At 48.2% G+C, this 25,431-nt stretch overlaps 2 protein-coding genes across 3 annotated transcripts in view; one reads left to right on the top strand and one right to left on the bottom strand.

Annotated features, from left to right (window-relative positions):
* The first annotated feature begins 1,665 nt into the window (after positions 1-1,665).
* Positions 1,666-19,073, top strand: MCRS1 (microspherule protein 1). 2 transcript variants are annotated; one of them, XM_053375222.1, is made up of 14 exons: positions 1,666-1,794; positions 4,120-4,249; positions 7,198-7,336; positions 7,585-7,743; positions 9,387-9,496; positions 10,338-10,446; positions 11,941-12,079; positions 12,174-12,249; positions 13,758-13,786; positions 14,445-14,537; positions 15,255-15,337; positions 16,506-16,593; positions 17,872-17,999; positions 18,580-19,073. In XM_053375222.1, exons 2-14 carry the CDS (start codon positions 4,140-4,142, stop codon positions 18,664-18,666), a joined length of 1,350 nt encoding a protein of 449 aa, XP_053231197.1. In that variant the 5' UTR covers positions 1,666-1,794; positions 4,120-4,139; the 3' UTR covers positions 18,667-19,073. The 2 variants fall into 2 exon arrangements, with proteins under 2 accessions (XP_053231197.1, XP_053231198.1); XM_053375223.1 differs by lacking the exon at positions 7,585-7,743.
* Positions 19,074-20,668: 1,595 nt separating this feature from the next.
* Positions 20,669-25,431, bottom strand: part of KCNH3 (potassium voltage-gated channel subfamily H member 3) — a 67,968-nt gene continuing 63,205 nt past the window's right edge. The window contains exons 13-15 of the mRNA XM_053375224.1: positions 24,526-24,629; positions 24,321-24,388; positions 20,669-21,783 (exon numbers count right to left, since the gene is read on the bottom strand). Of these exons, the coding sequence (XP_053231199.1) occupies positions 21,181-21,783; positions 24,321-24,388; positions 24,526-24,629 (775 nt within the window). The 3' untranslated portion in view covers positions 20,669-21,180. The remainder of the gene's footprint in view (positions 21,784-24,320; positions 24,389-24,525; positions 24,630-25,431) is intronic.

A 25,431-nucleotide genomic window follows, 5' to 3' on the forward strand; every position in this document is an offset into this window, starting at 1 on the left:
ACTATCAGATTCATTCAGGTTTATAGAGTTGTTCCTGAAGGCAGGCTTAGGTTACATAACAGATAAACTATATACTAGATAGTAGTGAGTCTATACTATATACTATATACTATATAGCAGTGAGTCATGAAAAGATTGCATCCGAGCAGTTACCAGTTAACACTCCTTGCAGCAACCGACCAACGGACAAACTGCCTGCCACATAGAGGCAGTTAGTCCTCTCTCGAAATGTTGGACTTGACTGACAGCTTTATATCCCACAGTCCAGAGCTGCTCACACACCAAATTCACATGCAGAGGTGAGGAGAAATGGCTACCCTACAGAATGAACTCAGCTATACAGCAGTACCTCGGAAGTCGAACAGAATCCGTTCCGGAAGTCCGTTCTACTCCCAAAACATTCGGAAACCAAGGCGCAGCTTCCGATTGGCTGCAGGAAGCTTTGGAAGTTGGGTTCCAAAGAACGTTCACAAACCGGAACACTCACATCCGGGTTTGCAGTGTTCAGGAGCGAAAACGTTCAACTCGCAAGGCATTCAGGATCCAAGGTATGACTGTACAGCCACAAATAAAACGTTTTAAGTGCGATATGCAATATGATACCAGATGACGATGGTGAGCCTTATGGAGAACTCAATGCGTTTTTCAAAATGCTTTTAAAAAAGCATATTCAGAATGGTTTTTATATGTGTCTAGATTCCACCCAGAGGTTCAAACAACATGCTAAGCCAAACCGTAGCTTAGCTCAGAGCAGCACATTAGCAGGGCTGGACAAGCCGAAAAAGCCGCCACGATGTTCTCCCTGGGAAGCTGCAAGCTTGTGCTTTTGCACTAAGCCATGTTTTGGCTTAATGTTATGTGTGACCTGGCCTGACCGTTGCCAGGATTAACAGCGCAACCCTACAGTGCGATCCTATATATGTCTACTTAGCAGTAACCCACTAAGTTTAGGACTGCACAGTAAAGAAGAACTTGGGCACTACATAGCTTGGAGCCCAAAGACCAAGCTCCATTCACAAACTCAGATGACCAAATCTAGTCCAACACCCTGTCCCACAGCGCCAATCAGGTATTTCCGAGAAGCCCCCAAGCAGCACATGAAGGCAACCCTCTTCTCCTGCTGTTGCTCCTCAGGAACTGCCATTCACAATTCTAAACTGTCTCTAAACACAAAGGTTCTATTATTCATCATGCATAACAGCCATTGATACGTTTATGAATTTGCCTAAACCCCTTTTTAAGCCATTCAGCCTTTCATATGGCACTGAATGCCAGAGGCTAGTAAGCACCTCTTTTCGTTTGTTCCAATTTATTGGGAATCAAAACCAACATGCCTAGCAGCCGGCATGCAAATAAATTAATTAAAAAATCAGTATTTTTTTTTAAAAAAATGATAAGGCAAGAGAAGAAGGGAAGCCATTGATATCTTAAGGATGTAAAAATGAGTACTTTAAATTGTAAAACAGAAAATATAAAAGTGTGTGTGTATAAAATAATAATAATAATAATAATAATAATAATAATAATAATAATAATAATAATAATAATAATAAATAATATATTCGCGGCACATTGCCATGGAAATGCTGTTTACGCGGTTTTGGGGTACCCCAAACAGCTATTGTGCCTTTAACAAAGATGGCCGTCTCGGCTTCGTTTGGGCTTCTCTATCACAAACCGGAAGTGGCTTCGTGGACTCCTTCCTTTCCCCCCCCCGGAAGTGATTCAGCTTTCTTTCGCGTCTCCGAGATGGACGTCGGAGAGAGGCAGGAGCCGTCGTAACTTTCGGGAATGGTGAGGCATTGTCGCGGCAACCTTTTCTAAAACCTCGGAGGTGGACGACCGTTAAGCGGGGGAAACATTTGCCACAGTCGGTTAAGGGCGAAAACGGCAGTGCTGAGGGTGGAAAGCGCATGCGCGACAGCGGACGAGGAGGGAGGGCGGCGGCGCTGCGCAGGCGCGCGACGCCTGCGTTTCTCCCCTCGCGTCGGGTTCGAGCGAGATTCAGGGCGAAACCCCTGCAAGCCTGCGCAGATTGAGTAGCTTCTGCCCGCGCTCCCGCCGATTAAAACCCGCGGTGCCATACGTCCGGAATTTCCCGGACACACGACCCCGGAATCGCTCAGAAACGTCCAAGTTCTTCGAGATTTTGTAAAGCTCAGCAACTTTTGTGTCTGGATTTTCACTTTTTGAAATATGGCAACCCTATAATGATTTAATTAACTGTCCGTGGCCTGAGTGGAGCTTTGAATTTTTGTTCTGCTACACCACAGAATAAGAGTTGGAAGGGACCACACGGGTTATCTAGTCCAACCTCCTGCAATGCAGGAATCTTTTGCCCAATGTGGGACTCGAACCCACAACCCTGAGATTAAGAGCCCCGGCTGAGCTGTCCCAGCTGTAAACAACACAACCCTGTTAAAACTTAAAAATAAGGTTGCCATATTTAAAAAAGTGAAAATCCAGACACAAAAGTTGAGTCCTTTTTTTTAAAATGGAATTCTACAAAATTTACACTTCCAACATGGGCTGCCATTTGTCTGGATTTTCCTGGAGATTTCAGTGGTTTCCGTCTGGACACTGTTTCCGACGACCGCCTATGCCTGGGAAATTCTGGACGTATGGCAGCTCTATAAATGTTTGGGCATGCCATAAACTGAGTGAATGTGTAGCAACTACCAGCCACAGATATACCCTTTTTGGGGGGCAAAGAGTGGGCGGTTGCTGTGCAGCTCCAGACGGCCTGGACTGAAACTAGTTCTCTGGTGCTAGTTCAGTTGCAGGAGCCCCCAGGCTCAGTTCCCAGTTAAAGGGGTCAGGCAGGGGATGATGTGAAAAGCCACATCGAAAAGAAAGTCCTGCTGGATCAGACCAAAGACCTCCCTAGTCTCAACCTCTGGTTTGCCCCAACAGCCAGCCTGTTTTTAGAATTCTAGAAGGTGGTGCTGGGAGACGACTGCTCAGCCCCACGGCCTTTGCTCTTAGCTATGTGGCTGCTGGATTTTGCACCAGTTGAAGCTTCCAAGTTGTCTTCAAGGCAAGCCCCACATAGGTAAAGGTTCCCCTGACCATTAGGTCCAGTCGTGACCGACTCTGGGGTTGCGGCGCTCATCTCGCTTTATTGGCCGAGGGAGCCAGCGTACAGCTTCCGGGTCATGTGGCCAGCATGACTAAGCCGCTTCTGCCGAACCAGCGCAGTGCACGGAAACGCCGTTTACCTTCCCGCTGGAGCGGTACCTATTTATCTACTTGCACTTTGACATGCTTTCAAACTGCTAGGTTGGCAGGAGCAGGGACTGAGCAACGGGAGCTCACCCCATCGTGGGGATTCGAACCGCCAACCTTCTGATCGGCAAGTCCTAGGCTCTGTGGTTTAACCCACAGCGCCACCCACGTCCCTTCAAGGGCAGCCCCACGTAGAGCATGTTGAATAATCATCCTTTTTTGTATCCTGAATGTTCCAGCATTCAGCTTCCTTGGATGGCCCCAAATGTTAGTACTGTATTAACATTGTGACAATAGATTTGTGGAAGCCATTGCCATGGAAGGTGTTCTCTGTCTAATAATAAAAAGAGTGGCTGAGGACATTTTCTTAGAAGCAAGTTTCTCGGGTGGTACATTTCCAGGTAAATGTATTTAGGAATAGAGTGGTACCTCTGGTTAAGAACTTAATTCGTTCTGGAGGTCCGTTCTTAACCTGAAACTGTTCTCAACCTGAGGTACCACTTTAGCTAATGGGGCTTCCTGCTGCTGCCACGCGATTTCTGTTCTCATCCTGAAGCAAAGTTCTTAAGCCGAGGTACTATTTCTGGGTTAGCGGAGTCTGTAACCTGAAGCCTCTGTAACCTTAAGCGTCTGTAACCCGAGGTACCACTGTACACAAACAAAGCGTTCTTGTGGAGCACAACCAAACTCAGTTGATTTCTGAATGCCTGGGGCTGCCAGGTTATGGGTGAATCAATCGACAAATCTGTGAATGAGTGCCGGGGGGTGGGGGTGGGACCTTACTGCTTATCCTCTGCAGCATCCAGTATTCGCCACATGGTTAAAATTAGCCCAGCCTGGTATTAAAACAGAGCAGTATTGCAGCCAGTGATTTTGTTTCTTTTTCTGTCGCAGACGTGTTGTATTCCAGACTGATGGCGTCGGGCACAGCGAGCCGCTCTGAAGACGAAGAGTCTCTGGCAGGGCAAAAAAGGAGCTCCTCACAAGTGTCGGGTGCCATTCCAAAACGGCGCAGTTCTTCCAGGTACCATGCTGGGTTGGAGAGGCAACATTGGGCAGTGGTTTTCAACCAGTGTTCCGTGGCACCTTGGGATGCCTTCAGTGATATTCAGGGCAATATTGGCCTTTGTCCCTCCATCCCTCCCTCCCTCTGATGCCCTCTCGTGTCTCTGCCTCCCAAAGGCTTGCACGGCTGTTTGTTGCAGCAGGCCTGGCTACTAGCTCCCCGGGCGAATGGTGCCTCTGGGGCTGGCCAAGGGGTGCTGGTTGCCAGGAGCTGAGGTGGACAGAGTAAGCAAGCAAGTGGGCGAGGAAGCCCAGCCAGCCAGTCCTTGCTGTTGGGAATGGACGGATAAGTGGGAGCCTAGGCATGCTGGCCTTTCTTGCGCTTACAGTGTGCAAGGCCTGCCTGGGAGCTGAGTGCCCAGCTCCAAAGGGGAGTATTTCCACCATACAGGACTGGCGGTGCCCGCTGCTGCCATTGCTGCCTCCCAATGTAAGGTGCTGGCCTCACATTCATCTTTGGCCAGTCTCCCTCAGGCCTCTAAGGCTGGTGGCATCCTCTTCCCAGGCCCGTGGGGCAGCGTGAGAAGGCACCTCTCTTTGGGGCAGAGTAGGTGGGTCAGAGATCAGGGAGGGTCAGAGATCAGGGACAGCAGCAGCAGCAGCTACCCAGAGGACTTCCAGGGAGAGGAGAGAAGGCTGAGGGAACATTGCACAAGGGGGCATGTTTGAAAAAGGGTGAGAGGCTGCAGCTCTGCAGGCAAGGGGTGACATTACTGGGCTCCTGAGCCCCACGGGTGCCGCAGAAAGAACATAGTTGGTCAAGGGAGCCACGGAGTCAAAAAGGTTGAAAACCTCTGAGCTAGGGAAAAGGAGGACACCTGGTGCCTGAGCTTGGAGACTGGAGCAGCTGAGTAGAATAGAGATCATTGTGGGTTGGCTATGGTCCCCCCCCCCTGAAATCCAGGTGATGAAGGGTAGATAAATAGTCTGGCTCCTTTTTTGGCTAGGGGTTTCTACTGTTCTGAAGATAACTGGGAAATTCACCTGTGGGGCCACAGCATAAAACCCTAAAAGCTCTTTTAATTAGGAGGAGGAACCCAAAACAATGTGACTACAATCCTACAATATGACTCACATGAAGGGGCAACATGGCTCTAAAGGAGCTGTGCATTTTACCCTATTCCTTAAGTTAAGCAGCTTCTCCTGGCCCCGTATCTGTGGGTTTTTTTAAATAGTTGTTTTTATTAAAGTATTTTCATAGTTAACAAGGGTACATACAACGTCTTTGTTTTTAATTCATCGAGTCCTTTCTACAGGTCAGTTACGTTTGGTGTGAGACTCTGTTGTTATAGACATTATGAGGTTGCGGGGGTGAGAGAGAAATGGGCATGAGATTTTTCTTTTGCTTAGTGCGTGTGCAGAGTTTTTTGTCTCAGCATTGTGAGGATAGGTTCTTTTATCTGTTTGTTTGATTTTGTTGGCAGCATGGGAGCTTGGAGAGCCCGTAGCATGATTGGGTGCATTTAGTTGCTTGCAGTGAGTTTTCTTTGTGTAGAAGAGGGGTTGTTGCGTCAAGTTAGCTATATCAATTTGTATTCTATAGGGGGCAGGGCACTATGTTGTTTTGTTGAGATGTGTATGTGATAAAGGGGGGAACATCCTGGGATGAAGCAGTCCTCTTTTGCTGGTCCCCGTGCTAGTTTCAGTTTGTTGGTTAGCTTTTCTAGTCTGGCCCTGTGTCTGTTGAGGGATGGCTTTTGAAGTGGAGAGCCTTTTCTAGTGGTGGACAGTTTAGAAACCTGGCTTCCAAATCACACAGGGAACTTCCACAGGTGGGAAAGGTTCTCTCCTCCACTCTGTAAGTTATGCCTCAACATACGAGAACATAGGAGGAGCAGCCCCTTTGTATTCATCTTATTCGCAAAGGGCTCATGTGAATACAGTCATACCTTGGGTTACAGACGCTTCAGTTCTGTTTTTTCAGGTTATAGACCGCTGAAACCCGGAAGTACCGGAATGGGTTACTTCCGGGTTTTGGTGGTTGCGCATGCACAGAAGCACTAAAATCGTGCTTTGCGCATGTGCGGAAGCACCGAATCGCAACCCACGCGTGTGCAGATGAAACATTTCGGGTTGCGAACGTGCATCCAGCACAGATCACGTTCGCAACCCGAGCGTCCACTGTAACTGCAAGTGTGCTCCTGGTGGGTTCAGAACCAAATATGCCCCATTCAGAGTTGTAACCTGGCGCCTTATTCATTTCCCCTCGCAGTCAAGGCTTTTACCATTTTTGTTTGATTTCTTTGCTCCCTGCTGCAAGGCCCATTTCCACCTGGCCTAGGGGCTGGGGCCCAGACACACCTCGAACAGCTAAAAAAGGCTCCTGGGAGGCCGGAGGGACATTGCTGGAACAACTTTTGGCTAAAATGTTTTATAACGTTTTAAATAGTTCTAATTTTTGTTCCTATGTTTTGTTTTTGTTGGGTTGGGGTTGGTTAAATGTTTACTTGGGGTTGATGGTTATTTTAATTTTGGTATAACTGTAAACTTTATTATTATTATTACTAGTATTCTTATTATTACTATTACAATTAGTACTATTAGTTCCTACTGATTTATTGGTTTATAGTCTGTATAAGATATTCTGCTTTTTTATGTTTGATGTTTGATTAGGTTTTTATATATGTTGTAAGCCGCCCAGAGTGGCTGGGGAAATCCAGCCAGATGGGCGGGATTTAAATGTTGTTGTTGCTGTTCTTCTTCTTCCTCTTCCCCTTCCTCTTCACTGGACTTGTAAACAAATTCCTTTAAGTGGGGAAACCCCCCAGTCATTCTGAATCCCTTTGTGGACTTCAGCCTTCAGGAAGTTCCACTGACAACCCATATTCATATTGTTTGTAGCAGTGCTCATGAGGCCATTGGTGGAGGTAACTTGCTGCAATATAATACAGAATTTCCTCATTCTAGGTTCATCAAGCGGAAGAAGTTTGATGATGAACTGGTAGAGAGCAGCCTTGCCAAATCATCCAGCCGGGCCAAGGGCCCCAGCGGGGTGGAGCCAGGGCGTTGCTCTGGCAGTGAACCCTCTTCCAGTGAGAAGAAGAAGGTGAGTTGGGTGACATATACCTCCCTTGATAAGAGCCACCATAGCAGATCTGTGGCCACATTATTCAAATTTGATGCTTTTGAAATCCTTGCAAACGTTTTTATCTCAGTGCTGTCCTGCGCTGTTGCGGGTGCCCCTTAAGTAACCTTGCAATGCAGTTTGTTAGCGGCCATGGCTCTCTGCTACATTTTGGCTTTGTTGTGTTGCTGTGCCTGCTGTAGCCTGTATGCCAACCTCTGCTTCCGCAGGTGTCCAAATCTGTCTCTGCACCTGTCACTCCAAGCCCAGCTCCAAACCCCAGCCTCACCAAGCGGATGAAGAAGAGCAAGCAGCCCTTGCAGGTCAACAAGGATTTGGGCCGCTGGAAACCCACTGATGATTTGTTGCTGATCAACGCTGTGCTTCAGGTAGCAGAACAGGGTTAAGACATATAGATAGATGCGGATATAGGGATGCCAGGTGTTCTTAAAATCAAGATCCACAGTGGATCAGGAACAGTATTTGATTTCAAGAAACTCGTAGTGACTCAAGTGAGGCTCCCAGGCAGTCTTCCATGTGCAGATGTTAAAATAATGACATATGTAATGCTCTGAGCCCATTCTCTGTTGCCATATTGGCCTGGGTATGTTCCTGGGGCCTTGCGTTCACACATTTTCTGGTGAGCTGCTGCCAGGTTGTGTAGACAGTAGTGAGCTAGATGGACCATATAAGGCAGCTTCATATATATCAGCCTTTCTCAACCTGTGGGTCCCCAGATGTTGTTGAACTATAACTCCCATCACCCCTAGCTAGCAAGGCCAGAGCTCAGGGATGATGGGAGTTGTAGTCCAACAACATCTGGGGACCCACAGGTTGAGAACCGCTGATATATATTCTCATGTGTTCTAATTCCATGCATTTTCAACATTGCTCAGTAATTACCTTTTATTTTATTTATTTATTGAATTTATATACTGCCCTTTTAAATCTCCATCTTACCCAAAAGGGTTCTTAATGAATCATCCCTCTAGGGCAGTCATGGTCAAACTCGGCCCTCCAGCTGTTTTGGGACTACAATTCCCATCATCCCTGACCCCTGGTCCTGTTAACTAGGGATGATGGGAGTTGTAGTCCAAAAACAGCTGGAGGGCCAAGTTTGGCCATCACTGCTCTAGGGAATAGACAGGGTGAAACAGAACAATCAAGTGCCTTGTGACCCTCGACAGCCTCACCCCTGCCCATTTTAAATTTATCCTAGTGATTTGAAATGTCTTAACTTGTAATGCCAATAAAGGTATTTGTATTGTGCTGCCCTATACCTGGAGGTCTCAGGGCAGTTCACAGAAAAGATCACAATATATAAAAACAAAATAAGAACAATAACCCTCTTCATCCTCCAGTGTGTACTGCTTGAAGCAGTTGAAGCCAATGGGGTTCCTTTCTGCCTTTTTCAAAACAGTCTGCTTGCCCTAGGCTGGAGCATGGTTGTCCACAGAGAGTTGGGCATCTCTGTGTGAGTGACTGTGATTCGTATGGTCAGGCTTTGCAGACATCTGTTACATGCAAGGAAGAGTCATTACAGTGGTACCTCGGTTTAAGTACTTAATTCATTCCGGAGGTCCATTCTTAACCTGAAACTGTTCTTAACCTGAAGTACCACTTTAGCTAATGGGGCCTCCTGCTGCTGCCGCGCCGCCGGAGTACGATTTCTGTTCTCATCCTGAAGCAAAGATCTTAACCTGAAGCACTATTTCTGGGTTAGCGGAGTCTGCAACCTGAAGCGTATGTAACCTGAAGCATATGTAACCTGAGGTACCACTGTACAGTCATACCTCTGGTTACAGGCGTTTCAGGTTGCGCACCGTGCCAAACCCGGAAGTACCGGAACGGTTACTTCCGGGTTTCGGCGCATGTGCAGAAGCGCTAAATCGCGCTTTGCTCATGTACAGAAACACCAAATCGCAACCCGTGTGTCGCGGGTTGCGAACATGCCTCCCGCACGGATCACGTTCACAACCCAAGCGTCCACTCTATTCCCAAGAGTAATTTCTCTCTCTCTTTCTTTCTGAAGACCAATGACTTGACCTCTGTGCACCTGGGAGTGAAGTTCAGCTGCCGTTTTAATCTGCGGGAGATCCAGGAGAGGTGGTACGCTCTGCTCTATGACCCCGTGATTTCCAAGTAAGTTTTCTCCTCCACGTTTCTCAGAGTGGGAGGCATGGGGATTGATGCTATTAAAGGGGTGTCTTGTCTCCCAAGGACAAAGTGCTTCCTTTTCTGCCTGACATCTATGGACCATCTCCATTTGAGGACTAGGACTAGATCATCTTGTGATGGGAGGGAAGACAATCCGTTATACCGGTGGAGGAACATGGTTTTCACCTAGCTCCAAAAGTTTTCATAAATGCTCTTACTTGGAAGCAAATTCTTTTGAAATGAATGGGACTTGCCTTTGAAGTTCGTTTTCGGAATGGAAGGCTCTGTGTATGGGCAAGGAAGTTCCTTTACTGCCCTTTCCTCTTCGTTCTGCAGCCCTGCAGAGTAGGAGGAAGGATGCGATATTCTCGATTTAGTCCCCTTTAAAAATAAAATAAAGTCAGGCTTCTTGATGAGATGGCACTGAAAGATGGAATCTCAGCACTGAGACAGCTGCTGAGAGCAGAGCTGGTTTCACTGGGAAGCGTTTGTTCCCTGCTTCCTCAGTGCCTGAATGTGAATTGCCCCTTTGGCATATCCAAACCTCACCTAAGAAGGCAATTTTGCTTGGGGTTAAGGCATTTATGAGGCTTATTGGAAGTTTTAAGAGTGTTTACCCCTAATAAAAGTGGATTTTGATTGCACAAATGAGACTCCCTATGGGTTCATCTTGGCATTTGTGAGGATACAAAACCAACTACACACCCCTGTTTATGTTTTCCTTTTCTTTTTTAAGTTCTATATTTTCTTGGGTGAATGCCACTGGTTGCTGTTTGGTGTGGGGCGACTGGTCCCTTTTTATTCTCTTTTCCCCTTCCTCCACCAGGCTGTCTTGCCAGGCCATGCGGCAGCTGCATCCGGAAGCCATAGCCTCTATGCAGAGTAAAGTGCTCTTCAGCAAAGCAGAGGAGCAGCTACTAAGCAAAGTGGGATCGGTAAGCATCAAGAACGGGCTACTTCAACTCTAGCCCTGGTTACCTTAGAGCAGGGGTCAGCAGACTTTTTCAGCAGGGGGCCGGTCCACTGTCCCTCAGACCTTGTGGGGGGCTGGACTATTTTGGGGGAGGGAATGAATGAATTCCTATGCTCCACAAATAACCCAGAGATGCATTTTAAATAAAAGGACACATTCTGCTCATGTGAAAACACGCTGATTTCCGCACTGTCTGCAAGCCGGATTTAGAAGGCAATTGGGCCGGATCCGGCCCCCGGGCCTTAGTTTGCCTACCCATGCCTTCAAGCAGCAGTTCTCAACTTGTGGGTCCCCAGATGTTGTCGGACTACAACTCCCATCATCCCTGAGCTCTGGCCTTGCTAGCTAGGGGTGATGGGAGTTGTAGTTCAACAACATCTGGGCACCCACAGGTTGAGAAAGGCTGCCTTAGAGGACAGCAAGGCTGGGTTCAGAGTAGCTCCTTTTCTCCCTGATGATTTTTGGTAGAGTTTTGCTGTACCCTGTATTGCAAGTGGTTTGCTTGATATAACAGCCACCCTGGCATTTACAAACCTTTTCTTCTTTATGTGTGTAAATATTTGTGTGTGTGCAAGATTGTAATATCTTGTATACTAATAGCACACTCCATTTCTAAGCATTGTCTTTATGTACCCAAAATGACACCACTTCCTCATGAAAGAGGGTCGTCAACAGGTTTTGGGGGAAACCCCAGGTTTGCAGAAGTGGTCGTAATCATTAGAAAAAGGAGCCTGAAGAGAGGGAGATAACCAGAAGCAAGGGTGCAGAATGCCCTGTCTATGTAACTGGGGTGGGGGATGCGACAAAAAGACCAAGGGACGAAGGATAATGGAACAGAGCTTCTCAAAGGGCATTCACTGGCTAAGCTAGAAGCCTGAACAGAAACATCCCACGCAGCAACAATTTCTTGAAGGCCTCCCTTGTATAATTTTGAAATGACTGAATGGCTACACAAAGTTTGTGGCCTGTAAATTTCATTCTTGTCTTTCTAGAAAACATAACAGTTCTCCCCCCCCCTCTAATTTTTATTAGATTTTCTGTTTCACACTTTTAAAGTACTCATTTTTACATCCTTAAAATATCAGTGACTTTCCTTCTTCTTTTTCCATGGTTCATTTTACATATCATAGTTTTACAAAAACTATACCATTGAGTATTCAATTATTACATCTATCAAAACTTACTTACACTGTTGAATTTATCTTAATGCTGCCAGCATTTTCAGCTGTACACACTTATTTCCCATATATTCAATAAACGTTTTCCAATCTTCTCTAAACATATGTTCTCTTGTTCTATATGTTAAGTCTGCAAGCTGCACGTATTCTTGACAGTTGGCTTTTAACTTGATGGGCTTAAGTAGAGTTAAAATCTCTATTCGTGGAAAATTAATGTGAGAAGCAGCCTTTGGCGGAGGTTCTTTTCTTCCTGCTTGAGCCTCCTTTCTTATTCCTAGACCAGCCAACCCACCCTGGACACCTTCCAGGACCTCCTGCATAAGCACCCCGAGGTTTTCTACCCTTCCCGCACTGCCAAGGTCCTGCAGACGCATTGGCAACTCATGAAGCAGTACTACCTCTTGGATGATCAAACAGGTATGGCCAGCTAATCTGTTGCTAGGTAAAGTTTGGAACCTGTGGATTGTGCCAGGATTCTGAACCATCCTTTGCCCTCTCTGGTCTCTTCCAGTGCAGCCACTGCCCAAAGGAGACCAGGTGCTCAACTTCTCCGATGCCGAAGACATGATAGATGACAGCAAACTAAAGTAAGTGAAAGTGGCTAAGGCCAGCGGCGTTCCCTCTGTTCATTAGAAACACTCTGCTATCAGTATTCCTGGCCTATGTTTGTCTGGCTTAGTGGCCGGAGAACCTTTGGTTCCAGCCTGGACATATGTTAGCCTAAGGGTTAGTTAAACTCACATCCAGTCCACACTTGAATAGGAATCTATCTTCATTTCTTTATTTATAACGTGAACGCAATTTGAATAGCGGCAGCTAGACTGGTGACTGGGAGCAGCCACTGAGACCATATAACACCAGTCCTGAAAGACCTACATTGGCTCCCAGTACATTTCCGAGCACAATTCAAAGTGTTAGTGCTGACCTTTATAACCTTAAACGGCCTCAGCCCAGTATACCTGAAGGAACATCTCCATTCCCATCGTTCAGCCCAGACACTGAGGTCCAGCTCCAAAGGCCTTCTGGCGGTTCCCTCACTGCAGGAAGTGAGGTTGCAGGGAACCAGGCAGAGGGCCTTCTTGGTGGTGGCACCCGCCCTGTGGAATGCCCTCCCTTCAGATGTCAAAGAAATAAACAACTATCTGACTTTTAGAATCTGAATCTGAAGAAGTGTTCATGCAACTCAGAACAAACTTAGTTGGTCTCTAAGGTGCTACTGGACAATTTTTTAAAAATATATTTTGAATTTTAGAAGACACCTGAAGGCAGTCCTGTATCAGGAAGTTTTTAATTTGTGATGTTTTATTGTGTTTTTAATATTCTGTTGGGAGCCGCCCAGAGTGGTTGGGGAAACCCAGCCAGATGGGCGGGGTATAAATTATTATTATAGCAAACAACTTGTTAATGCAGATGATCAATTGGAGGGGGTTGGATCTGCCTGAGATTAAATTGCCGGCCCTTGAGGCTGCAACACAAAGTGACCAAGAAGAAGGCCAGAGAGAGGGGTTTTCCCCCTAAATGAGTTGGTCTAAACCAGATTAGGTAGATGTTCAATGTGGGAGCAATAAATTGATGCATTCTAACTGATCCTAAGGCTTGATCAGATCGACACTGGAAAAATGAAAGCATTTCTAGATGGGGAGACTAGGGGGCAATATAACATATAACACGGTGCCCAGTTGGCACAAATCATCCTTAAAGCTTAAAATCCAAGACAAGTCTCTGCTGCTGTCATTGTCCAGATGAGGACACAGTGTGACTTAATGCCTGAGGCCACCTGTTTGAGAGAGCAGATGTGGGGCCTTTCAGACCTAGGGTAATACTAGTTAATGAGTGGAGTCCATGGTGAGTTTTGTTTCTCCTCATTTTTCATCCAGCAGTCTGGCTCCTGCTGTGCTGCAGTTTTGAGCATTAGTGTGCTGCTCTCAACATGCACATGGCAGAGCCCTAATCGAGCGAACACAAGCTAGTGTTTTTTGAGAAAAAATATATATTATCTGTGGCCCAGGCACTGGAGTTGTGATCAGTTACCAATTCAAGATCTAACATCTCTCTCTCCCTCTCCCTCTCCCTCCCTCCCTCCTCTCTTCTTTAGGGATGTCCGAGACGAGGTGTTGGAGCATGGTGAGTTGGGTGCTGTTTGTTTCAAGAGGTGGAGCAAAAATAACGCTCTTCAAATGACTCCGTCTCCATAAAACTCCGTGTGATTCTGGCTGGTGTTAGCTCTTGGGCGAAAATGAAAAAAAAACTCCTATCTGTAAAATCACTTGTAATATGTGTTAGAATCCCTATTGGGCAGCTATGGGCAGGTAGCAGGACTGAGCCTCACGTATTCTATATGTAAGGAAACTGCCCCTTCATTGTGGAGGCCAGCATTCTCAACATGGGTTGGGAACGGATGCTTGCAGAGAGAGGACCTAACCTTTCTCCTCCCCTCGCCTCCTCAGTCTTGCCTTAATGGTCGCAGGCCGGATCTACACTCGTGGTTTATAACGGTAAAAAACGCGTTAAAAACGCCAGAGGGCGCTGCAGAGCAGTGAGCCGCCAGCAAAGGGAAACTGCATTAAGCGTTATAGAATGTTAAATCTGAAAACCTTTAGAAGAACAATGTAGGTCCAACCCTAGACAGAAGCAAGTTTACCTGCAGTGGAATAATTTATCCAGCCCCAAGACCACTTCTCTCTTTTTCTCTCTCCTGGTTTTTCATGATTATTTATTTAAAGTTACTTTTGTTTTTCTTTCCAAAATCTGTTCCCCATGCTTGTGGCTTTTCTCCACGCAGAACTGACAGTGGCAGACCGGAGACAGAAGCGTGAAATCCGGCAACTGGAGCAAGAGCTCCACAAGTGGCAGGTGCTGGTGGACAGCATAACAGGTGAGAGAAGAGCCACGCCATGTCTCTTCTCGCGGGTAAGAAACCCCATCTCCTAGTGTTGCGGCACCTGTTCCCCCGGGACTTCCAGCTAATAGTAGGCAAGCGTGTTTGTTTATTGCTTTTGACGTCTGCTAAGAGCAGCTTCGTGGAGGCAACCCTATCCAGACAACGTAATGTTATTATGTGCATTTGTTTTTGTTAAAGCTTTTTTGCCTCCATTTTCATAGTTTTATTTATATACTGCTTTAGTCTAAGAAATCTCAACACAGTTTACAATTTTGTATTCAATAATAATAATAATAATAATAATAATAATAATAATAATATTGCCTACTGTTTTTAAAGTCTGCTGTTACTGCTATTTTTGAGCGAATACTTCATAGAGGTTGATTTTTTTATTCAGTAATATATAAATTTTCATTGAATAAACATGGAACGCCCTCCCATCAGATGTCAAGGAAATAAACTTCTATCTGACTATTAGAAGACGTCGGAAAGCAGCCCTGTACAGGGAGGTTTTTTAGTGTTTGATATTTCATATTTTGTTGGAAGCTGTCCAGAGTAACTACTATTACTGTTAAATAAAGGGCTCCTTTGGTGAGAGCAACTAAGTGAGAGTCCTGGAGACACAACCCACCTCTCCTTGCCCAGTATGCTTCGGTTACCACGGCCTTCCAGTGGCCATGTCTGTCTAATCCTTCCTTTTCTTCCTCCCAGGAATGAGTTCCCCTGATTTTGATAACCAAACATTGGCTGTGCTGCGTGGAAGAATGGTGCGTTATCTCATGCGCTCCCGGGAGGTGAGTCCAGTCTGTTGTTTGGCTGCTTAGATTGAGACAGTGCAGAGCTTTTCAAGGTAGGATTGCATCAGAGAGAGCAAGTTGCATATAGTTCTGTCAGTAACGGAGTCAACAGTAACGGAACAGAACAGCAGTGTCTGGCACTAATTTTAAAACGTGGGTGGGTGGGTGGTCTAAACCACTGAGCCTCTTGGGCTTGCTGATCGGAAGGTTGGGGGTTCGAATCCCTGCAACGGAGTGAGCTCCTGTTGCTCTCTCCCAGCTCCTGCCAACCTAGCAGTTTGAAAGCACACCAGCGCAAGTAGATAAATAGGTACCGCTGTGGTGGGAAGGTAAATGGTGTTTCTGTGCGCTCTGGTTTCTGTCATGTTTTACGTTGCGCCAGAAACAGTTTAGTCATGCTGGCCCCATGACCTGGAAAGCTGTCTGCGGACAAACGCTGGCTCCTTCGGCCTGAAAGCGAGATGAGTGCCACAACCCCATAGTCACCTTTGACTGGACTTAACCGTCCAGGGGTCCTTTACCTTTTATCAATATATATAAATTTGTAGCCTCTACAGAATTCCCAACTATATTTCTAAGCCAAAAATAACAGTTGTAGGGGTGTTTGTGTGTGTATTTACATTCGAGAGTTGGAGAACTCCTTTTCACAAGTAAGAAGTATCTTCAGTATGATTCTACTTCTAAGGAGCTCCATTTTCCTCTTCTGCTCTGGTGCAACTTTATCTGTAATGTGGAATCTGGAATTGGCCTCCCAAGAGATTGCAGGCTTTTGCTAACAGCAGCTTCAATATCCATGTCAGAATGCAATGCGGAAATTCAGTTGGTTGAAGCCAAAGAAGAATACGCAGTGAGCCAGATTCACTTAATGAGTCGTGCTAGCAGAGGCCCACACAGGAACTTCGGCTAGCACAATGGGGCTTCCACTGCTCACCCCTAAATTGGTTCTGAGGGGGTCAGGAGAACCCCCATAACAGCACGCAAAGGGAGGAGAGAGGGGGTTGTTTTGTTTGGCAAAGAAGGTAAAATGCTTGCGCTGATAGAACGATTGCCATAGCCGTGTCGATTTGACTAATTAATTTTGATGGCTGTGGATTGCAATTTCCTTGGAGCAAAATGCTGGTCCCCTTGACACACGATGAACGTTTCTGTTCGTTTCCTCTTCCAGATCACACTTGGCAGAGCCACCAAAGACAATCAGATTGATGTGGATCTAGCGCTCGAGGGGCCAGCCTGGAAAATATCCCGCAAGCAAGGTGCTTGAGATTGGGCTACTTCCTTTGAGTTGCTCGGGGAGAAGGACTTTGTAGGACAAGGGGTGTGAAATTGCAGTAGGATGGAAAGGGAAGGCAGCCCTTTGAGTGCCTGCATAGGGCTGATAAGTTATGCCTCAGTGTTTAATTTCTCTCCATGGTTCCTGATGTGAATGCCATGTGATATCAAGGTGCCTTTGGGTGTTTTGCTGTGTCAGAAATTGCAGGAGAGGCTGTTGCTGTTCCTTGCCCTAAATCAGGAATTGGTAACTGAAGGCCACATGAGGACTTCCAAGACATTAGATGGAAATCTGTAGACTTTTTAACTATACCTGAAGGAGCGTCTCCACCCCCATCGTTCAGCCTGGACACTGAGGTCCAGCTCCGAGGGCCTTCTGTCAGTTCCCTCACTGCGAGATATGAGATTGCAGGGAACCAGGCAGAGGGCCTTCTCGGTAGTGGCGCCCACCCTGTGGAATGCCCTCCCATCAGATGTCAAGGAAGTAAACAACTACAGTCAAACGTTAGGTTACAGATGCTCCAGGTTGTGCGTTTTTGGGTTGCGCACTCCACCGAACGGGTTACTTCCGGGTTTCGGCGCTCGCGCATGCGCAAAAACACCAAATTGCAACCCGCATGTGCGCAGACGCGGCGCTACGGGTTGCGAATGTGCCTCCCGCACAGATCACGTTCGCAACCCAAGCGTCCACTGTATCCGACTTATAGAAGACATCTGAAGGCATCCCTGTTTAGGGAAGTTTTTAATGTTTGATGTTTTATTGTGTTTTTAATATTCTGTTGGGAGCCACCCAGAGTGGCTGGGGAAACCCAGCCAGATGGGTGGGGTATAGATAATAAATTATTATTCTAGCAAACAACTTGTAAATGCAGATGCAGGTAGAAGGGGGTTGGATCTGCCTGAGATTAAATTGCTGGCCCTTGAGGCTGCAACACAAAGTGACTAATAATAATAATTAATAATAATAATAATAATATAATATTGGTGTTTAAAAAGGCCCAATTAGGAAAGTCCAAATTCAGTGACATTTCCCAGTTTGCACATTTTAAAATAGCCTTGGAGAAATTGACCTGAGCTGCTCACTTTTGAGAGCCAAAATTTCCAATAAGGATATTGCAGATTCAGGGTCTCTAACCTGCTACAAAACACAGAGTTTCAATTACCCTCGACTTACGAGGCATTCTCTGCAAGCAGTTGTGGCCGATTTCCTTCCTTCTGCTTGGAAAGTCTAACTTCTCATCTCTCCATGGGCGCACACACAGGTGTCATCAAACTGAAGAACAATGGCGACTTTTTCCTGGCAAACGAAGGCCGGCGGCCCATTTATGTGGATGGGCGCCCAGTGCTTTGTGGCAGCAAATGGAAGCTCAGCAACAACTCAGTGGTGGAGGTGAGCTGTTGGAGGTGGGCAGGGCGGAGGGCTGTGCTGCTTTGTGGTGAAAGGTTTCACAGTCTTCTTGGTTGATGGTTCCATAACAAGATGATGCCAGTATCCAGACCAGCTGAGCCCAGCCCTAAATCCATGGGATGCTAGACTCCTTTGCCTGCATCCAGCTGTTGTGAATTTTGATTCCACACAGAACCAGCAAACATAATAAATAAAAAGTGCTGGGGTGTAGTTTCTTCAGCTGCTGTCAGCCAAGAGCCTGGCGCTAGCTGGAAGGTAGACAACTTCCTTGAGGTTGGCTGTACCTGTCCAGAGAGCCTCCGGTTTGGGAAGACATAGTTTCTTGCAGCAGCCAATTTGGCCTCTCAGTGAGGTGGGCTAGGCTATAAAACACAGCTTTCCAAAATGTGTGTCGGCTGCTAGAAAAACTGAATTCCTTGGGCCATGAAATGATGCACGTCTAAAAAGTGTGTCACCAACACGACAAGTTTTGAAAGCTCTGCTGTAAAAGATGCAGCGCTTTCACTTCTTCCCTTCCGCCCCACACCGCACCCAGACTGACAGCCCTTCTCTTTCCCCCTAGATCGCAAGCTTGCGCTTTGTCTTCCTCATCAACCAAGACCTGATTGCGCTTATTAAGGCAGAGGCTGCCAAAATTGCCCAGCCCTGAGGCTTGGATCAAACCCAAGGCTCCACTGGACCTGTGTGTGGCTGCCCACCCCCTGCCCCTGTCTCCTTTGGCCAGCAGGGACCACCATGCTTAATGATGAAGATGCAGCTTCATAGAGACTGCCCTCCCTTAGGCTAGGACTGAAACTTCTTGGGGGCCTTTTCCTTTGCGGCTGAGGAGGAGGACGAGCTCTGCTTCATCAGTCAGCGGATCTATGTAAAAGAAAGGTATGAGCCAGGCCTTAGACCAGCACCTTGTTTGGGTGTTCTTGGCTGTGTGGGGCATTTGCGGGCGAAGGTTGTGCGGCTGTTGCGCTCGATACTCTTTGGGACGGAGTGACGAAAACCACCATGGAGGATTAAGGGCCGGGGAGTGTCAAACGAGCTAATAAATAGTTGCAAATCTCACTACTCTGTGCTGCGCTGGTGGCCTGCTCCTTTGTACACAACCATCTTTTCAGCTCTTGCCAAACAGATTCTCACGTTTGGGGCGGAGGGAGGAACGTGTTTTGAAGCAGTCGTGCAATGATTGAGGTCTGTCAGTTGATAGTATGCTCTCTTTACATGATTCTGCAGCAGTAGTGATTAATGTTTTGCCTTGCCTGTCTCTCTGCAGCGTAGTCTGATTTTCATAAAGTTATTAAAGGAAGAGTGGAATAGCTGGTTTGCCTAACTATGTTTGGTCACATAAGATTCTGAAGGGTACTGTGACAATTGTCAAGAATGATTTCTGTTTAAAAAGCAGTGGCGAAATCAGATCCATCCTTTAAACATCCTTTAGGTATCAGTTGTGCTAGTTATGTTGTGTTGTTTTGTGTAGCTTTTGCAGACAGAATTAGGGGCTCCTCTTGAGATGTGTAAGATGTGGTTCTTTCAGTATTGTAGAAGAGTTGCTTTATGGTGTGAATGTCTGTTGAACTATGAGGGTTTAATATGAAACCTGGGCGGTGTCAGATTTTCAGCACTGCAGTCTGGTGATAGCACTGCAATGAGGCAGTTTCACCCTGGTGCCAGGGATGATGAAGATTGTTCCCAGCGCTGGGGGCAGAGCGCGTTTCTCTCCCCAGCATGCGGAGCGAACAGGCTGCCTCGCCCCAGTTTCTCGCTGGAGCTTCCTTGTGCTGCTCAGCTGTGGGGCGCAAAGGCTCCTGCCCCCATCTGAGTGAGCCCCGATGCCTCTCTGGCTCCTGTGCAATGCATCGTGGCTCGCTCAGCTGGGGAGTGGGAACAGTTTAATGGAGCCCCCACTCTGGCTCGTATGTTGGGGGGCTTCTTTAAACTGCTCCACTGAGGAGCATGTGGCTTCCTGTGCCTCCGTGGAGCAGTTCAAAGACGACAAGGGAGGAACAAGCTCTATCGGCCCTAGCGATGCAGCCAGCTCCTCCTCCTCCTGTGGTATGATGGGCAGAGCACAATGGCAGCTTGACCCGACAGTATTCATTATTTTATTACAGTCGTACCTTGGAAGTCGAATGGAATCCGTTCCAGAAGTCAGTGCGGCTTCTGATTGGCTGCTGGAAGCTCCTGCAGCCAATCGGAAGCCCTGTCAGACGTTCAGGTTCCAAGGAACATTTGCAAACCGGAACACTCACTTCCAGGTTTGGGAGCCAAAACGTCCAAATACCAAGGCGTTCGGGATCCAAGGTACGCCTGTATACCCCACCCACCTGACTCGGTTTCCCAAGCCACTCTGGGCGGATTGCAGTATATCGCTGGTGGAACCGCTGCTGCTAACTGTGGCCTGATGTTGAAAGCAGCACTGGTGGCAGAGAGACACGGGAGCGGTGTTGGTTTCACCCATGATATACCGCTGGGTGAAACCGCCGTTGCGCTCTGCCCCTGAGTGATGTATCGATAACTCAACCAGGCCTCGTTAACTAACTCAACCAGGCCTCGTTAACACGCTACTTGTTCACTTTATCACATTCACCCCCACTCATCCCTCCCTTGGTGTTGAGGACAATAAACCCCAAGCAAGAGTAATTAGCTAGTAAACCATGAGGTCAGAGTCCAAAACGTACCTTTATTTTATAAAACAAGTGCCCACTTTAGCCCAGCCCCAGTGCTGCAGATGGCTAGGAAAGTCCTCTGCCCTCCCACCAGAGGAACAACATGCACAGTGGGATTCACTCTTATCTCCCCCGCCATCCCATGGCTAACAATCAAAGTGCCAGAAGGAAGAAGAGAAGCTAAAACTGGGGTGGGTGTGTACATATATATATATATATAGTTGCATATTTCAAGCATCTGAGTTTCAAATGGATGTATTTCCCCGATCCAGGCAGGATAGGTCCAGCTTCTGTGTCTTGCTTTAGCTCCAGCCTGCTGCAGAGAATTCCTAAGCTTGCATTCCGGTTCTTTCTTCCCCTCCCTGTGTTGACAGCTGCTGCAGCCCTGTCTTGAAATGCCGTATGGGGGCTTTTCAGCTCCTCTCTCTCTCCTCCCCCCCCCCCAAGCAAGTTAGCACCCCGTGTTGCAAGACACTTCCCTCCCCCCAATGTTTCCAAAAGCAGACTCACAGGCCCGTGCCTTCCTCCTCCGGCCAGCAGGGGGCGCCGCAGACAGACCCATCGTCCTCAGTACCAATCAGCACCATCTCAAGGCTTGAGGAATCGCAGGCTTGAGTCCTGGAAGTTTTGGTTTCCATGAGGCCCGTAGGGTCTGTGGGGGAGCAAGCTCGGGAAAGGGAGCTCTCTCTTTGGAGCTGGCTTGGCAGCTGTGCGTTGCTTCCCTGGTCCTTGGATCCGTGCCCCGCCGGCGAAATGGGCACCGTCTCGGAGTCCTTGCCCGGCCCCCGTGCCCAGTACATGCCGGGCCAGGGCGAGCTCTGTCCGGCCGGCGGTGCCCACATCCACTGTACCCTGCCACAGGCACCGTTGGGACAGGGGGCGGGCGGGACGCTGTGGGGGCAGAAGGCGGGCGGGAGTCCTGTGTCTACTCGGAGCGGACTTAGCAGAGGCATGGCAGGAGTAGCATCTGCATGAGAAAAGGGCGCGTAAGAGGAAGGGTCGGCCCGCGAGTGCGTCGGTGTCTGGGAGAAAAGGAAGAGCTGCACGGCCTGGCGAAGCGAGTGCAGGCCTTCGCGCATTTGCTGAACCTGCCCGGAGAGCTCGGCCACCTGGGAAGCGAGACAAGGAGAAACCGGGTGAGTATTAGCAGCCTCTGTTTGCTCATACTCTTCTCTTGGGCGCAATAGCAACCTGGAAGTGGGGTAGGGCTTGGGCCATACAGTCATACCTCGGAAGTCAAATGGAAGCTCCTGCAGCCAATCGGAAGCCCCATCAGACATTCGGGTTCCAAAGAACGTTCGCAAACCGGAACACTTCCGGGTTTGCGGCGTTCGGAAGCCAAGGTATGAGTGTATCTGGTTTTCAGCATTGTGATACATCAGCAGCTAAATACTGTGATACATTCCGGACATTGTGATATATTGATGTATCTTGGCTGCTTCTTCCTCCCCATCTTAGGGAGGAAGCGCCCATATCTCTCCAGGGCCCATACCTCTCCTAGCGGGCACACAGTTTCCTAACTCCTGATTCCAGGAGGAAATACATAGCCCACCCTCCTGCCTGAAGGCAGCCACTGTGCCAAGTGCACAGAGCCTGTCCATTTTCACATGGCTGGGCTACCTCTTTCTCCCAGGAGGCCTGCCCATGTGAAGGCAAATGAGGCCATTGTGCCAGCTGGAGGAGGGGGGCTTGAACAGCTGATAAGCAGGCTTGCTTAAACTGACCGCTTCTCAGATGATCAAGCCCCCACCCCGCAGGTTAAACTTCTCCACTGAGCAGAGCGCTTTGACGAAGCTGCCTGCCAGCTGCTTCTGAGTCTCTCTGGCACCAGAGGAGCACCTGCTGTTTCACCCATGATATACTACTGGGTAGGCTGGGCGATATATACGAACTTAAGAATGGAAAGCGTAGTGCTGGTGGTCAACAAAAGGTTTAAAGACTCTCTCAAGGCAAATTTTTAAAAATGTAGTACAGTGGCACCTCGGGTTACAGACTCTGCTAACCCAGAAATAATACCTCGGGTTAAGAACTTTGCTTCAGGATGAGAACAGAAATCCTGCAGTGGTGGTGTGGTGGCAGTGGGAGGCCCCATTAGCTAAAGTGGTGCTTCAATTTAAGAACAGTTTCAGGTTAAGAACGGACCTCCGGAACAAATTAAGTTCTTAACCCGAGGTACCACTGTATAAATACCAACACTTGAGAAACACTGGCCTAGAAGCGCTCCAGTTGGAGAACAGCCTCTACCAAAGCTGTCATGGGCTTTGAAGACACTCAAACTCAGGACGAAAGGGAGAAACATGCTAAGAGGAAGGCACGCTTGGCAAATCCACACCGTGATCAACTCCTGCCTGGAAACCAATGTCCCCACTGTAGAAGGACTTGTGGATCCAGAATTGGCCTCCAAAGTCACTTACGGACTCATTGTTAAAACCATGATTATGGAAGACAATCTTACTGAGCTACGAGTGATCACCAAAGAAGAATATCGCCCAGGACCAGTATGGGAGGGGAGACTGCAATGACAGCTTCACTCAGCAGTATATCGCTGGTGAAACCGCCACCGCACTCTGCCCTGTAGAGGGAGAAACAAGCTGTATCAGCGAGGTGCCAGTACAGCTTGTTCCTCCCTCCTCTTCTGTAAACTGCTTGGCTGATGAGCACGCTGCTGCCCTTGCCTCAGCCAAGCAGTTTTACGGAGCCCACGGCAAGGAAGGGGGCTCCGTTAAAGTGCTCCCCCTTCCCAGCTAAGACCCCCGACCCTGCTTGCACGTGAGTAGGAGCAGGGTTACCTCCTGGCTGCCTTCGCCAAGGTGGGTGTGCTGCGCCTTTCCTCCCAGAAAGACAGGGCCCACGCTCCCGGTGGCAGGCAGCCAGGCAGGGTAGGGGCTCGTTGATGCTGCTGGCAGGTCCAGTGCTTGCCAGCAGCCCCTCTCCGCAAGGTGCAGATAGGGTGGCTTTGCACCCCACGCCTTGTGGACTTTGCCTGGGAGGGTGGGCTGCGTCTTTCTTCCTGGGGTGAAGGACACCTGCTCCCCCCCCCCCAGAGGAAAGAGGCAGTGCACCCGTACGGGCAAAGGCAGTCAAATGCACAGAGCCTGATAGGCTCCCACTGCTTAGTCCGTCTTCAGGGAGTGGGGGGCAAGCGGGCAAGGTAGCTCACCCACCCCCTACAAGCGTTGGGGGGCTTGGGGCAGGAGCTCTTCCATCCCCCAGCTGAGCAGCAGCCTGGGGCCAGCTGTATTGGCCGCAGCCCACAAGGCCCTGAAGTATCCCTAACCTTCGGCCCTCCAGATGTTTTGGACTACAATTCCATCATCCCTGACCACTGGTCCTGTTAGATAGGGATCATGGGAGTTGTTGGCCAAAACACCTGGAGGGCTGTAGGTTGGGGGTGCCTCGGCTAAAGCACCTCAGCTCCCGCTGTGAGAGCTGTGGCAGTTTCACCTGGCGCCTCGCCAGTGCAGCTTTTTTCAACATCACGGTTTATCGCCATTTGGCTGGTGATAAACTGCAATGTTGAAAGCCCTCCTGGCGGGTGAAGCCACCATCACGATCTGGCTCTCATACCAGTCCTTGGGCAATGTATCAGTGCATCGCCCAGGCCTATATATGAACCACTTTAAAACAAACACAAAAAAACCCTTACCGCTTGTCGTAGTTTCTCAATGGTGTCTGCACCAGGTAGCTCTGGGGGGATTGTGAGCAGACCGCTGTCTGTAAGAAGAGAAGCGGACTGGTTTAGCAAAGGCATGGGAAATGAAGCCCACAGGAGCTCACTGACTTGTGTGCTGCTACCACGTTTTCCTGATTATCATGCCTTCTTCCCTGTAAGGTCATGCAGAATGGTTTACCTGTGCCAGGTGAAGGGCTGCTGTAGTCCGGGCCCGAATGACCGAGGCGGAAACTAAACATGGGTTTGTCGGAACCGGATCCGTCTTCTATGCCGTCTACAACCCTTCAGAGGGAGATAGGAAGGGAGGAAAGAGCAGCTCAAATACAGCCCTAGGAGGATGGAATTCTATACCCCAGATCCCCAAGCCTGTCCCTACGGAGTAACCAGAAGACTCCAGTAAGCTTACATTCCAGTAATGGAACAGAACACATTGAGAGGGGCAGGGCAGGTTCTTAGGGGACAAGTGCCGCAGGTGGCTCAGATGGGGACTAAGAGCACATGGGCAGCAGATGTTTCCTGCAGGAGAAAAAACCTTCCATGCCCCCTCTCTGTGAGAACTCAAATGCTGGGAACTCTCCAGCGGCGTCTATAGAAGCACGTTATTCATCTGTTATACTGTATCAGTCACATTTTACACTGAAGCGTCTCAAAGCAACTTACAGGATAAAAATAGAAATAACAGGGATAAAAATAACAAGGAACATTAAAACCAAATATAAGAACAGCAATAAAACAAAACCTAAATTGTGTGTCTGTTTTTGTGTCTAAAAAAACTCCTACCACCCCGCTTCCTGCCTGTGATTTCTTTTTATTCTCGTCCTTTAACTGGTTACCCTCCATATTAAAGGGCCTGGGTAAATAGAAGTATTTTTGCCTGTAGTTTGAAAGCATACAATAAGGGTGCCATGCATGCGTCCGAGGAGAGGACACTCCGTAAGTTGGAAGCCACGACTGAAAAAAGCCTGTTCTTGTGTCCTCGCCCTCTGCAACTCCCTTGGAGACAGCCCACTGAGAAGGGTGTCAGATTATGAATGCAGTGTCCGGATTCATGTTGGGAGAGATGGTTCTTGCAGGTTCTGAGCTG

Source organism: Podarcis raffonei, chromosome 2, assembly GCF_027172205.1.
Source record: "Podarcis raffonei isolate rPodRaf1 chromosome 2, rPodRaf1.pri, whole genome shotgun sequence".
In the NCBI taxonomy this organism is placed as follows: domain Eukaryota; kingdom Metazoa; phylum Chordata; class Lepidosauria; order Squamata; family Lacertidae; genus Podarcis; species Podarcis raffonei.